The sequence below is a fragment of the Myodes glareolus genome, chromosome 10 (genome assembly GCF_982192425.1).
Source record: "Myodes glareolus chromosome 10, mMyoGla1.1, whole genome shotgun sequence".
Classification (NCBI taxonomy): Eukaryota; Metazoa; Chordata; class Mammalia; order Rodentia; family Cricetidae; genus Myodes; species Myodes glareolus.
Window position 1 is genome coordinate 25111691 of NC_142035.1, and position 14367 is coordinate 25126057.

At 44.0% G+C, this 14367-nt stretch overlaps 1 protein-coding gene across 1 annotated transcript; it reads right to left on the reverse strand.

Annotated features, from left to right (window-relative positions):
• Positions 1-1307: 1307 nt before the first annotated feature.
• Positions 1308-14164, reverse strand: LOC148120589 (BPI fold-containing family A member 2-like). The gene is made up of 7 exons (XM_087910859.1): positions 13939-14164; positions 8015-8156; positions 7318-7425; positions 6161-6313; positions 3979-4060; positions 3179-3242; positions 1308-1390 (listed from the first exon to the last, which is right to left on the reverse strand). Exons 1-7 carry the CDS (start codon positions 14162-14164, stop codon positions 1308-1310), a joined length of 858 nt encoding a protein of 285 aa, XP_087766985.1.
• Between the last annotated feature and the right edge of the window lie 203 nt (positions 14165-14367).

Consider the following 14367-nt stretch of genomic DNA (forward strand, 5'->3'; position numbering starts at 1 on the left):
TATAATATTGACTTTATGGGTTCTCCTGAAAATTTGGTTTTATCTGTTTATTTAATTGTTCTGGGGAGGAGTTTTCCCCAACAGTGAAAAAGAACAGTTAAACCAAGTTTGACATGGGGGCTTGCAAGAGGGACCCAATTTATTTATTGTAGCATTGTAGATTCAAATCATAGGAACCCTGGAATGACCAAACCAACAGTTACTGTCCCTGAGTTGTAGGTAGGTTTATCCAACAGAGGCTTTATGGAGAAGGTGGAATGTCCACAAATTCTGCCCCCAAAGAACTTCCTCGTGCTTCTTGTAGCCCATAGGGGAAGTGATATAATCCACTTGAGCAAGATATAGGCCTCAACACTAATTAACCAATGAAGAGTGTAAGAGTCCTTTAATTTTGGCTGGGGACTAGGAGCAAGCTCATGCCTGGGGTCTTCTGGTGCTGAAGCTCAGGAATAGCATTTTAAAGGCAAAGCCACAATTACGTAAATGAGTTTTGATGTAATCCTGGCTCTGGCCCTTGCTCACTATGTGACCTGGCTGAATCACTTTGCCTCTGTGAACCCTGGTTTCATCCTCATGCCATCAGGATGTAGTGAAGCATTAAGAGTGCTCTAGCTGCAGCCTCCCTGACTAGAGTGGAATCAGGGACTGCTGGGTGTTGCCAAGATCCCTGGCGTCTCCAGGGAGACTAAGATTCTTACATATCACTCTGGAGATGCTATCCAGTAATGGAGTAGCAATGAAGGACTAAGTGAGGTTGGAGACCATAAGAGCTTGAGATGCCCCTTAGGAAGAGACAGGAAGGAAAGGCCACAGGCCCCCGAACTTTTCTGTCCGTGCTTCTGGGTCACCTTGAGCAGGGTGGTCCTCATTCTACTCCAGTCTTCAGGACCATAGAGGTGACAAGGCAAAGCTCTGAGTAAGGTTGTGACCGAAGGTAATCCAGTCCCACTGCCTGGCTAGCACACAGCACGTGTCAATACACAGTTGTGCATGTGTGACTGGTGGCTGGGGTCCCGCTGCCGTTACACCGTGGTTTTGTGGCTACTCTCTCCATACCTCCACAACACTTCCCATAAAAGAGAGCTGTGAGGAGGACCCTAATGGGCCTTCCAGCTCTGGATTTGCTTCATCTACTAAGCTGCATTCTCACCCACACACCACACACCCTACCAACCACTTCTGTTGCAAGGATTAAAGCTAGCCACACACATCAGGATACAGTTAATAGTTTAATGCGGGGGTGGGTGATAACAGGTGTTGGGACAGCTAATAGAAGAATGGAGTCTGGGAGGTTCCTTCAGGTGGGTTCAGGCAGATCTTGTACAGATGGTGGCGGCAATTTCTAGAGAGAAATGCTGCAGGAAGTCAGATGAAGCCCCTGGGAACAAACCTGGAATGAGAACAGAGGGCCTCAGGCCATTAGCTGTCACAGTGGCAGTGAGAGGATCCAAGAAGCCTGGCTTCACTATATCCACTCATTCCTGAAGTGCCACGTGGATTAGTCCACATAGAGAGGAGAGAAAAAGCTGTAGATCTGTGACTTGTTCTCCCCCGTGGCCCTGACTCTTCTCATCCCTTCCTCTGGATCAGTTGCAGATGGGAAAAGATTGAGTAGAAACCATGCCCACAAAGTCGGAGTCTGGATGTAGGCCTTGGATAACTGTCTATGCTCAAAGGCAGGACTCAGTCAAAACCACCCAGGAATTTCTTTTAGTAGCAAAGACCACAGCTCAGTCTGGCTTCATGATGCAGGCTCAGGGTTCAGGGTGTAGTGTAGTGATATTTCATTTGTATTTGTATTTTAATAAATAAAACTTGCCTGAAGTTCAGAGAGTAAAACAGTCACACTGATCAGCCTTACAGATCAGGCAGTGGTGACACACACACTAGGGTGACCAGTAGTCACACTAGTTTGCCATAGAAACCAGGCAATAGTAGTGCATGCCTTGAATCCCAGCCCTAGAGAGGAATATAAAACGGGAGGAGACAGCTCTCAGTCACAGTCTCATTCTGAGATGCCTAGAGGCAGAATCGCCATTTCAGACTGAGGTAGAAGTAGGAGCCAGTGACTGGCTGCTTTGCTTTTCTGACCTTCAGGTTGAACCCCAATTTCTGTCTCTGGGTTTTTATTAGCCGTGCTATAGTGTACTCAAAATCAGAGTTCAGCCTGGAGTCAGGATCAGGTCTCACTTTCTCTTGTCTTGTGACAGACACAAAACGAGCATTGCCCTGGCTCCCTGAGAGGCTGCTGCACACAGGGCACAGAGTCTACCTGTGGGTTTGGTGAGAACTGCCTCCATAAGTCATGTGTTTGAATACTTGGTCTCCAGTGAGATAAACTGTTTGGGAAGTTTAGGAGGTACAGCCTTGTTGCAGAGGGTGTGTCACTAGAGATGGGTATTAAGATCTCAAAAGGTCACACCTCTCCTAGTTAGCTCACTCTATCTAGTGACTGTGTCTCAATACATGAGCTCTCCTCTGACGCTCTAATGTCACGCCCCGCGCCTGCTGCCGTGCTCCTCAGCCTGATGGTCACAGGTTCTAACCCTCTGGGCTTCTGAATCCCAAATAAATGCTTTCTTTTATAGTTTCCCTTGGTCATGTTGTTTCGTCACAGCAATAGAAAAGTAACTAGAACATTGCCCATACCAGCAGGAGTGCCATGGCATCCCTCCTTCGGCTCCTTCCTCTTCAGGCTAGCAACTGTCCTGTCGGGAGATTAGCTGAAAGAACCAAGTCATGATCAAAACCTCAGTATTTGCCATGGGAAATTAAGCAGAGGCCCACCCAACTTGTTGCCTCCCTCCTGCTTATCACTCTGTCACTTCTGTGACTTCAGTGTGTCACTTCTCATCTGAAGTGGGCAATGACAGTGGCCCACTACACAGACTCTCTTGAGGACACAATGAGGTAGCGCACGCAAGGCACTGGGGGGCTCTGGAAAGGGACTGTGTAACCACAGAAGGATCACCTCCAGGTTCTGACACCCTGGGTGCCTGATTCCTGTTTCCCCAGCAACCCTGTCAATCATGGATAGCTGAAGCCTCAAAAGAAGCCCCAATGAGGGGAAGAAAAGTTAAAAGCCCAACTTGGTCAGGATGCAAGGTCCCTGGCAGGGGCACCCACAGCTCTTGTCTTGGCCCATGGAAGGCAATCCAGGCCCCAAGCTGTGACTTACAGAGGAGGTTTTGAGTAAGATTTATATTCAGGTGGCTGAATATGAACTCGACCACTGGACATATCTGAGAGGCAGAGAGAAAGAAAAGGGGAGGGAGAAGGGGAACAGATGAGACTTTGCTGGAACACACTGCCCACCCTCCCCCAGCAGAGGGGCTGATTTCCAGGACCTGAGAGCATCTCAACCTTAGCAACCTGAAACTATGGAATTGTATGGCCTAAATCAGAGCTGTTCTAGGCTTCTGAGAACCCACCACCTCAGGAATGTCAGAAGTTCAAGATCTGAAGATCTGCCATCCAGGACCTTTATACACCAGATTGCTTAAACCTTGAACTCTTGAACCTGGAAATTCAAGATCCTCAGAAGGCTTAAGCCTTTGGGGAGCCCCAATTCCCAGTTCCCTGCAGCTTCTCATCCACAGGTGCTTAAATACAGTCATTTAAATGAAAAGTGTGTCGACTACAAGAAAACATTAGCTTAGAGTACACGGGTGGTGTGCACGGGTGGTGTACATGGGTGGTGTGCATGGGTGGTGTACATGGGTGGTGTGCACGGGTGGTGTGCACGGGTGGTGTACATGGGTGACGAATGGTTGTGGTAAACAGCTCAAGGCAGCATCTGTGATTTCTGCCTCCTCTCTCTGCAGCCCAGCTACTGAGGGTAGAGGAGGTGCCCCCAAACATCCCAAAGAATAGTCTGTGCCTCGCAGGAGACAGTGTCCTGAGTACCCAGCTACACCTACAGATACCTCACCTGCTCCCAGCAGACCTGGCTCTGCGTGCCAAGAACTGGCCACTTACTTGGTTTTGCAGCAGGCTGGTCACTGTCTTTGTAACGAAGCCAGACACACCATCCAATATTCTGTTGATAAAGGTGCTTCGTCTGGAAAAACAGAGATTTGCAAAGCTTGGTAAAGAGTTCAGCATGACCCAAATAGTCCTCCAGAGGTCATGTGACACACAACTCTCCTCTGCAGATTCATTTGGACTCATTTCAGCTTGTTGCCCAGTGGCCCATGTCCAGATGGACCATCACTGAGCATCTGAGCATCTCTCGCCTTAGTAGCTGCTTCCTCAGTGCCTAGATGCTTATCACAACCGTGACACAGCATCATTCATTGAGCCTTTATTTATAGAGCACCAGACTGAGCTTTGGGACACTGGAAAAAACAATAAGTTTTAACCTCCTTTCTAAACAAGTCTCACTGAGGTTGCCTTTTCCCCTTCGACTCTCACCCTGCTAAGTAGGATGGTCTGTGTAGGGATCCCCATTTTCCTTAAATTCCCTGATGGACCAAATAGTCCTTGGCCCGCCTTTTCCTCAGGATGTGTTGTAGGAAACAGAGAGCCTGTTCATTTTCATCAAATCCATCTACAGGGCCCAGAAAAAAATGCCTGCCTGGAAAATCACAGATATTTGACTAGAAGAAAAAGTGAAGGGACAAGGAGATAGCCTAGTCCACAAAATTATTGCCTGGTAAGCATGAGGACCTTTGTTTCCGCTCTAGTGTTCATATTTTTAAAAAGAAGAAGGAAAAGCCAGTTGATAACAAACATTTGTAATCCAGCTTCATGAAGACAGAAATGGGGAGATTCTTCAGTCATCTTAACCTATGTGGTGATCTCCAGCCAGTGACACATGTGTGTGTGTGCCCACATGCACACACCCCATCTCCCAACACACAAAATAATCAAAGAACAGGTACAGTTAAATACACAGTGTGACATCTCGTCTGCTGTCACCCACCTATGACCCCATCACTCAGGAGACAAAGGCAAGGAGAGCTCTGAGATTGAAGCAAACCAGAGCTATACAGTGAGACCCTGTCACAAAATATGTATGCATGCGGTGACAACAGAGACAAGTACTCTGAAGGACAAGAGAATGTTCTTGAATGAAAAAGAGAAGAAATCTAGTAAAGACCCTGAGAGGTGAAAAGATACATTGAGTTCAAGTAAGGTGTTTTATTTAACAAGACTATCCGCGGTAGGAAAACGTTTGCCTGAAGTGCAGAACACAAGCCAGTGTGTCAAAAGGAGAATGAGGACAGACCAGCATCAGGAGAGTATTCTTGGCCATTCAGACACAGTAGAACAACATGAGTTCCCTGGATCTGTTCGGCAGACTGTGGTTCTGTTTTTAATTTGAGATTAGGTCTTTGGTAGAGGGAGGATGGTTGGCCTTAGGACATAGGTATCAAGGCTGGACAGAGGCCATCCCTCTATTCATATCAATCTTCCCAGTCCCAGTCCTTGACTTAAGGGTAATGTTTCCTTCCCCAACACTGGGTAGCATCACCCTCTGACCCCTGTTTGAGTCAAACCTGTATATTAAGCACACAATTAAAAGTGCAGATATGAGTATCAACAGGAATCAGTGATGGAAAATGACAGGATTAGAATGCCAAGATTCCACTCTAGGGATTTTCCTGAGGGTAGAGATTACTTCAGGACAATCAGAGACCATGCTAGCATCTAATTTTCCAAATGCCTCCCTCTGGAGGTGAATGTAAAGTTAACATGTTCAGAAGCATGAGGCACATTGACCCAGCTAAAAGGTACCATCAGCACATGTTTATTATGTCTGAAAAGGTTCATCCTTCTGCCTCAGCAATGGAAAGACATAGTCCGTAGACTCAGTGTAGATCTCATGATTCTTGAGCACTTAGCATGTTCCAGGTTCTAGGCTAAACATGTGTATTTTCTCATGTCTCCATCCCAGAAGGTGATGAGTGCAGAGTTCTACTGTTGAAACCCATGGATGTGCAAACGGAGGCTTCAAAAGATGAAGAATGGACTTACAAAGCTTGGTCAATTGTTTTGACCAATAGCAGGGTGTTAGTGCTGATAGCTGTGACAGAGTTTATACTTGAGGTTGGTTCTATTGTATATTTTACGATGCTACTTCCCGGGTATACAAATTGGATTAAAGTCAGGGGTCCTAAAGCCCCCTGAGAGCCTGGCTGGGGTGGATAAGCCTTACCTGCCCAACAAGGAAATGGAGATATTGTCGGCATCACTTGAACATTTCCCTATGCTCAGCTTGGGAAGGCCAGTCTTGGTATCGCTTTGAATACCGAGTGAAGTTGCAAGGTCCAGGGAAACAGAGACATCAACCATGGATCCAATGAGAGGCCTGCAGAAAATAGGAGTCACACCAGACACAGGTCTAGAAGGCTTTGCACTGGGTTTCATCTATGTGGGTGGACACAGGGTGTCTATGGACAATGTCAGTATCACAACAGTAATGTCAACATGTTACAAATACTCTACAAAATTTGCATGTTTAAATTAGACTTCTCTGGGCCATGCATCATTATCACATGCAAGCTTTTTACTTGGCATGAGACTAATAATAAAAATTAATTGCTAAAATTTTGTAACACAAATTACCTGTGAGCATTAATTTAAAATATTATATCTGGTCTAATCCATCTAATCATTATAATGGTTCTAGGAGACAAAGCACATTCTTTATTGTATTTTGAGTATGAAATCCTGGTCACAGAGAAATTGAACAACTACCACAGGATCACACAGCTCATGGCTTCACAAGTGTATCGGATACAAACACCACTTCCCCCAGTGTTGATGACTGAGACCAGAGACTCACACATACCGGGCAGTGCTCTCTTTGAAGGATACCCCCCAATCCCTAGAGGTTCTATTACACGGGTTCTTGACTAGGCCATTTTTCTGTGTCTCTCATTTTAAATAGAAAAACTTTAAAAATTGTAGCTTACTTATCCAGGAGGTCTAGCTGAAACCTATGATTTCCAAGTACTGTGAGAGAATCCATCTGAGATTTTGATTCTGAGTCTGGCATACTTAGCACGTTGAGGTGGATTCATGATGTTGACCTCTCAACTCCACAAACAAATGTGAGTGCGCATGTAAAACTATACACACAAGTGAACACAGGGAACACACACACACATTTTGTATACAACATTCATTCACTTATCATGGCATGTTTTCATTAGACTATTTAAAGATTGAGATTTTAGACCGCAGAGGGTCCTGTCTTTTAGAGATTAGGAAATCTGGGTCAGAGGTCAAAGAGTAACTAGGAAGAATTAAGTGCCTACTTAAATAGGTCATATTGTACTCCACCCCCTAATCCAAGTGACACATACTCACAGAGACAAAGAGGCATCCAAAACCAGGGGAAGCTTCACATCAATGCCTTGGAGGTTGGAAGACGGTTCAACTTGCAAGTTCAGGAAGCTGAGTTTGTTAATTCGCAACCTGCCCAAAATCCACAAATGCCTTGTTGTCATTCCTCCCCGCAGCTTGCAACTCTGCCCATCGCCCTCTAGTCATTCCTTCCTGCAGCCCTGCTACCCTGCTGACCTCCCTCCTGTCCTATCACATCCTGGTCACAAGTGTGAGCCTCTGCACTCTCAGGTGCTGTGGACTGAGCCAGGGAAACAGCAGGCAGCAGGGACAGAACTTCAGCCAGGACTGTGTGACTCTAAACTTCATGGAGCCACTGCTTGGGACTAAGGAGCATGGATTCTCGTTTCCTGTCCCTTGAAGGAACTTAGACTTTTACTCCCAGCTTTCTTTCAAGAAGAGCAGTGTCATTCTTAAAGAAAGGCTTTAGGTACCAAGATAGAAACAATCACCTTCAACCTGAAATCACAGAATGTGGAAACCCAGATGTGTAAACTCTCCAAACTGGCCCTGTAGCCCTGTCTCAGACTAACTCAAGCTCTAATGAGCCTTGCCTCAGAAGTCCTCAGTTCTGGCATGGGAAGACAAGGCTTATCCATTTGACTTTGAAATTGGGTAGTCAGGTAGTCTCTTTTCTGGGAGCAAAGAAGCACCAACTCACCCGTAACCATTCTTAGATGAAAAGAGGTTTAATTTGCTAAGATCCAATGCATTCAAAGCTCCTAAAACGGTACTCTTGACTGTAGACAAATCCGTGATTTCCTGAAGTGATCCCAAGTCTAGGTTCACGTTCTGAAGGACATCTGTCAAAACAGTCATCAATCAGTGCCTGCACCACTAGGCATCCTCCTGGTCTCAGCAAATCAGTTTCCCTGTGCTGTGTCAGTCTCTGCATCAAATCAGTGAGGGAGGGAGGGATTGCTACTGTCTCCATTGTGCAGGAGAGAAACCCGAGACTCCTAAGGTTAGGAAATGTGTTACAGAGATGGGTCCATGCCCTGATTCTAGGTTGTCCTAATACTAGTATATATTGAGCATTTATCAAAAAAAAAAAAGCAATCAAGCAGCTGAAGTCGATTGTGTATACTTGTTTTCAGGGATGACTTAAGGATCTGTCCCTCTTAGTGAGATGCTCACATGGGTTTGAAAAACTTAATCAAGGCTGGGACTGGGCTGTAAGTGCAACCCGGCAGGAGGGAGTTCCTGGGTCTCAATAACCTGCCTGGGAAAAGGTAGGCCCAATGTCAGCTCAGCAAGAGTCCTGGACAGCAAGGGGCACTGATCCTCTAGCAGAAGATACATCAGAGGGGTGAGTTTGCTCCTGACCCACGGCAGAAGCCCGGAAAGGAGGACCTCAGACATTCCCCGAGCCCCTTGACTTTCTGGTCACTCTGCAGGGGCTGCTTCACCCTACTAAGCCTTCTCGCCTCCTATCCCATCCCAGGTTTCACCCAGGAACCCCTTCCCTTATTCCTCCCTTCCTCCTCAGGGCCATAAAATCCCCCAGCTCAACTGCATTGCATGCTGGGACTGGGATGTAAGTGCAACCTGGCAGGAGGGAGTTCCTATGTTTCAATAGCCTGCCTGCTGAAAGGTAGGACTTCTGTCAGTGAGGTTCCTGCCCAACAAGGGAACCTGACCCGGTACCAGAAGATCCAATAGAGAGCATTTGAAGGAAGAGATGGGCAGACGCCAAGGCAAGAATTCCTCCGACAATCTGAAAAACAACATGAAAACACTAGATTCCAGTGACCCTACAACAGAAGGACTTGAACACCCTAATCCAGAAGAAGTGGAAAAAGTGCCTTTATGAAAGCAATAGAGTCCCTTAAACAGGATATAAATAACTCCCTTAAAGAAATGGATGAGAAGTATAACAAAAAGTTTGAAGAAATGAGTAAAGAAATGGATGAGAAGTATAACAAAAAGTTTGAAGACATGAGTAAATCTGTAAATGATAACCTGGGAAACCAAGAAAAAACAATCAAACAGGTAATGGAAACAGTTCAAGAATTGAAAACTGAAATGGAGGCAATGAAGAAAACACAAACTGAGGGCCGACTGGATATGGAAAATCTAGGTAAACAAACAGAGACTACAGAATCAAGCATAACCAAAAGAATACAAGAGATAGAAGAACGAATCTCAGATTCTGAAGACTCCATAGAGAAAATAAACGCTCTGATAAAAGAAAACAGCAGATCCGACAAATTCTCATCACAAAATATTCAAGAAATATGAGACACAATAAAAAAAACCAAATCTAAGAATAATAGGGGTAGAAGAAGGAGGAGAATTGCAGATCAAAGGCCCAGAAAATATATTCAACAAAATTATAGAAGAAAACTTTTCCAACCTAAAGAACGAAATTCCTACGGAAGTTCAAGAAGCATACAGAACACTGAATAGACTGGATCAAAAAAAAAATCCCCTTGCCATATAATAATCAAAACGCAAAACATACAGATTAAAGAAAGAATATTAAGAGCTGCAAAGGAAAAAAGTCAAGTAACTTATAAAGGTAAACCTATCAGACTTACACTGGACTTCTCTATGGAAACCATGAAAGCCAGAGGGTCCTGGATAGAGGTACTGCAAAAACTAAGAGACCATGGATACAAGCACAGACTACTATACCCAGCCAAGCATCATTCACTATCAATGGAGGAAACAAAATATTCCAGGATAAAAACAAATTTAAACAATTCGTAGCCACAAATCCAGCCTTACAGAAAGTAATAGCAGGAAAATTGCAACTCAAGGAATCTAACATTGCCAACACTGCCTATAATAACTCAGACATCTAGTGACCCTTCACAAGCACAACTCAAAGAAAGGAAACACACAAACTCTACTACACAAAAAAAATAAAAGAAATAACCGGTGTCAACAGGCACTGGTCATTAATATCACTTAATATTAATGGACTCAACTCACCTATAAAAAGGCACAGACTAAGAGATTGGATACGAAAATAGGATCCAACATTCTGCTGTTTAGAAGAAACACACCTCAACCACAAAGACAGACATCTACTCAGAGTAAAGGGTTGGAAAAAGGTTTTCAAGCAAACAGACCTAAGAAACAAGTGAGTGTGGCCATTCTAATTTCTAACAAAATTGACTTCAAACTAAATTCAATCAGAAGAGATGGAGACAGATATTTTATACTCATAACAGAAACAGTTCATCAGGAAGAAGTCTCAATCCTGAATATCTATGCCCCTAATATAAAAGCACCCACTTATGTAAAAGAAACACTTCTGGAACTCAAGGCAGTCATCAAACCACACACACGAATAGTAGGAGACTTCAACACACCTCTCTCACCAATGGACAGGTCAATCAGACAGAAAACTAACAGAGAAATAAGAGAATTAATAGAGGTAACGAATCCAGTGGACTTAACAGATATCTATAGAACATTCCACACAAATAGGAAAGAATATACCTTCCTCTCTGCAGCTCATGGAACCTTCCCGAAAATTGACCACATACTCGGTAACAAAGGGAGCCATTTTAAGGTTTGCAAGAGACTTGATTCTAGAGGGGTTCCCAGGTCCAAGGAGAGGTCCCCAGATTGTTCCCTGGGCAGCAGAGGAGAGGGTGCCTGAACTGGCATTGGCCCATAACCATACTGATGAATATTTTTCATATCACCATAGAACCTTCATCTGGCGATGGATGGAGAAAGAGACAGAGACACACATTGGAACACTGGACTTAACTCCCTAGGTCCAAATGAGAAGCAGAAGGAGGGAGAACGTGAGCAAGAAAGTCAGGATCAGAGGGAACCTTCATCTGACGATGGATGGAGATAGAGACAGAGACCCACATTGGAGCACTGGACTGAGCCCCTGAAGTCCAAATGAGGAGCAAAAGGAGGGAGAACATGAACAAGGAAGTCAGGACTGCGAGGGGTGCATTCACCCACTGATACAAGGGGACTGATCTATTGAGAGCTCACCAAGGCCAGCTGGACTGGGACTGAACAAGCATGTGATCAAAACGGATTCTCTGAATGTGGCTGACATGGGGGCTGACTGAGAAGCCATTGATAATGGCACTGGGACTTGTTTCGTCTGCATGTACTTGCTTTTTGGGATCCTAGTCTGTTTGGATGCTAACCTTCCAAGACCTGGAGGGAGGGGAGGGAAATTGAACTTCCCACAGGGCAGGAAACCCTGACTGCTCTTAGGAAAGGAGAGGGAGGAGTAGAGGGAGTGGGGGGAGTGGGAGGGTATTGGAAGGAGGGGAGGAAGTGGAAATTTTTATAAATAAATAAATAAATAAGTAAAAAATAATAAATCAGTTTGCTATCACAGCAAAAAAAAGAAAAATTTAATCAAACAATTGAGAGAATAAACTAAGAAATGGAATAATCTAGAACCAATGAGAAACATAGAGGGAAAATACTGCTCCAACCAGTGAAAATGAAAAACAAGTATCCCCCAAAGACAGATTGAAATCAGGCCCAGAGAAAATAAATTGACATTGGAGGAAGAGGGCAGAGTATCCTAGCCGAAGACCTCAGAGAACAACTAGGGAATTAGTGGAATGAATGGCACGTGCCAGAGGCAATGTGTAAAGTGTGAGGGATGATTGTGCAGAAACATCTCTACTGTGAAAACAAGTTGTCCCAGCTTGTTTTGAAACAACAACAATCCCTTATTTTCAGAAGGACACACGGCTTAAAATGCTGCCTTGGAATATTTATTGTAACACAATAATGCTGCTAATTTCTCCACATTTTCTAACCTGTTTCATTTCTTTGTGTTAGCATTTGGATTAGAAACTTGGTGTTGTATGTTTTGTCCCATTTTTACCATGACGATTCAGCTCATTCTCCAGCTTTAGCTGCTGAAATGAAATCACACAACTGTGAAGACTAACCTTTGTTTCTGCAGACAGCTTTCCTGTCTGTATTGAGTATCTTTGCCATAGAAAATATTTCAATTCTTCCTTTAAAAATGTTTGCAATGTGTGTGTGCACAAGTGTGTATGTATATGTGCATGCATGTGCGTGTGTGTGTATATTTGAATTTTTTTAAGGAAAGTATTCATATATGACCATACACTCTCTGTGCTCCCCATCAGTCATGAGACTGGAGAGATGACTCAGCATTTAAGAGAACTTGCTGCTTTTGCAGAAGACTAGAATACCATTCCCAACACCCATGTTGAATGGCTCATAACCATGTGTGCCTCATGGGGATCTGACACCCTTTTCTGGCTTCTGGGGGCACACACACAGATATATACAGAGAGACACATACATACAATTGAAAATAAATATTAAAACACTTTTAGTCAAACAGATATAAACACAATAATTCTACCTGGCTCTGTGCTGACAGAATCTACCTAAGATAATGATGAAGCTAGCATTGCTTAGACAACTCCATCTTGCCATACAACTCCCTAGGTAACCTTGAATCTGACACCCTTTTATTTCTGCTGCAGTTCCCCAGCTGTGGAATGCGGGGATGGCTCCTTTCTTCATCTTTGAAAGTTACCTAAGCATTGGCAAAGTTTGTAGGCAGTGTGTGCACAGCTTTCCTGTCCCTATAGGAAGTGCTTGTCAGTTAGCCCAGTTCTTCTACGGCAGAGAACAGAGGCGCAATTAAGTAAAAAGTTATGTAGTTTATGAATATCCAAGCGAGGTGGGTTGATGTCACTTCCAGCCAGTCAATGCAGACCAGTAAGGAAAGGTCAAACTAACTACAAAAACATATTCTAATAATTTTAATACACACTGTAGTTAAAATGCACAAACCAGTAGTAAAGATGAGAAAAATGAGAGGATGATTAGTGTAGTAAGAAGACCACTTGTTCATTGACTGGCTGCCCAGACTCCGGAAAAAACCACACAGAAATTTTATTAATTAAATCACTGTTTGGCCCATTAGATCTAACTTCTTATTGACTAACTCTTACATATTAATTTAACCCATTTCTATTAGTTTATATTTTTCCACGAAGTTCGTGGCCTACCGGCAAAGTTCCAGGATGTCTGTCTCCAGCGGCTGCTCCATGGCTTTTCCCCTGACTCTGCCTTCCGTCTCCCAGCATTCAGTTTAGTTTTCCCCAACTAGTTCTGTTATACCCTATCAGGCAAAGCCAGTTTCTTTATTAACCAATGGCATTACAGAGGGGAATCCTGCATCAGGTTAGGATTAGAGAAATGCAAAGTGAGATGAGTTATATCTGCTCATCTCTGATAATAGCAAACCAGTTAATGCTGTCCATATTAGTGCTTAAAAGGAAGCAGGGTTGGGAGACTGGTTCCCACAGACTGCTAGAGAAAGTGGGATAAGTACCATTACTTAAGATGTATGTACTATTTAAAATTTTGAAGTCTCACTTTGGTGAATTTATTCTGTACATATATTGACAAGACTCTATTAGGATGTAATGTCATGGCACTGTTTATTTCTAATATGATAAGTAAGTGCTGCACATTTCTCAGTAAGCTGCCCAGAGAAGACAACACTGCCCCCTCCCAGAAGCCTCTGCTATTGCAGGCATAGTGTTTATTAGAGCTACTCCTAGGACCAGCAGGCAGATGGGACCTATATTGACTCACCTCCAACAGAACTTGCAACGTCCAAATCCTTCACAACATTTCCAACGTCCAAATCCTTCACAACATTTCCAACGTCCAAATCCTTCACAACATTTCCAGCGTCCAAATCCTTCACAGCATTTCCAACATCCAAACTCTTCACAGCATTTCCTAAGCCACCCAAAAGTGAGTCTGATGTTCTGATGAGCAGACTGCAGAGGACAACAAGGCTCCCAAGTTGGAACATCTTTGATGCTAATACCTGGATGGTCACAGAAGGAAAAAGAGTGAACAGGAACCCACAGTGAACTCCTGTCCATCTCACACTTAACCTTCCTACAAGACAGATGTGATTCTGTTCACAGTAGGTAAGAAATAAAACCAGCAGAGATGCCTACCCTCAGAAGAGGATAGAGAAAGTGAGACCAAGTATACAATGGGATTTTATTC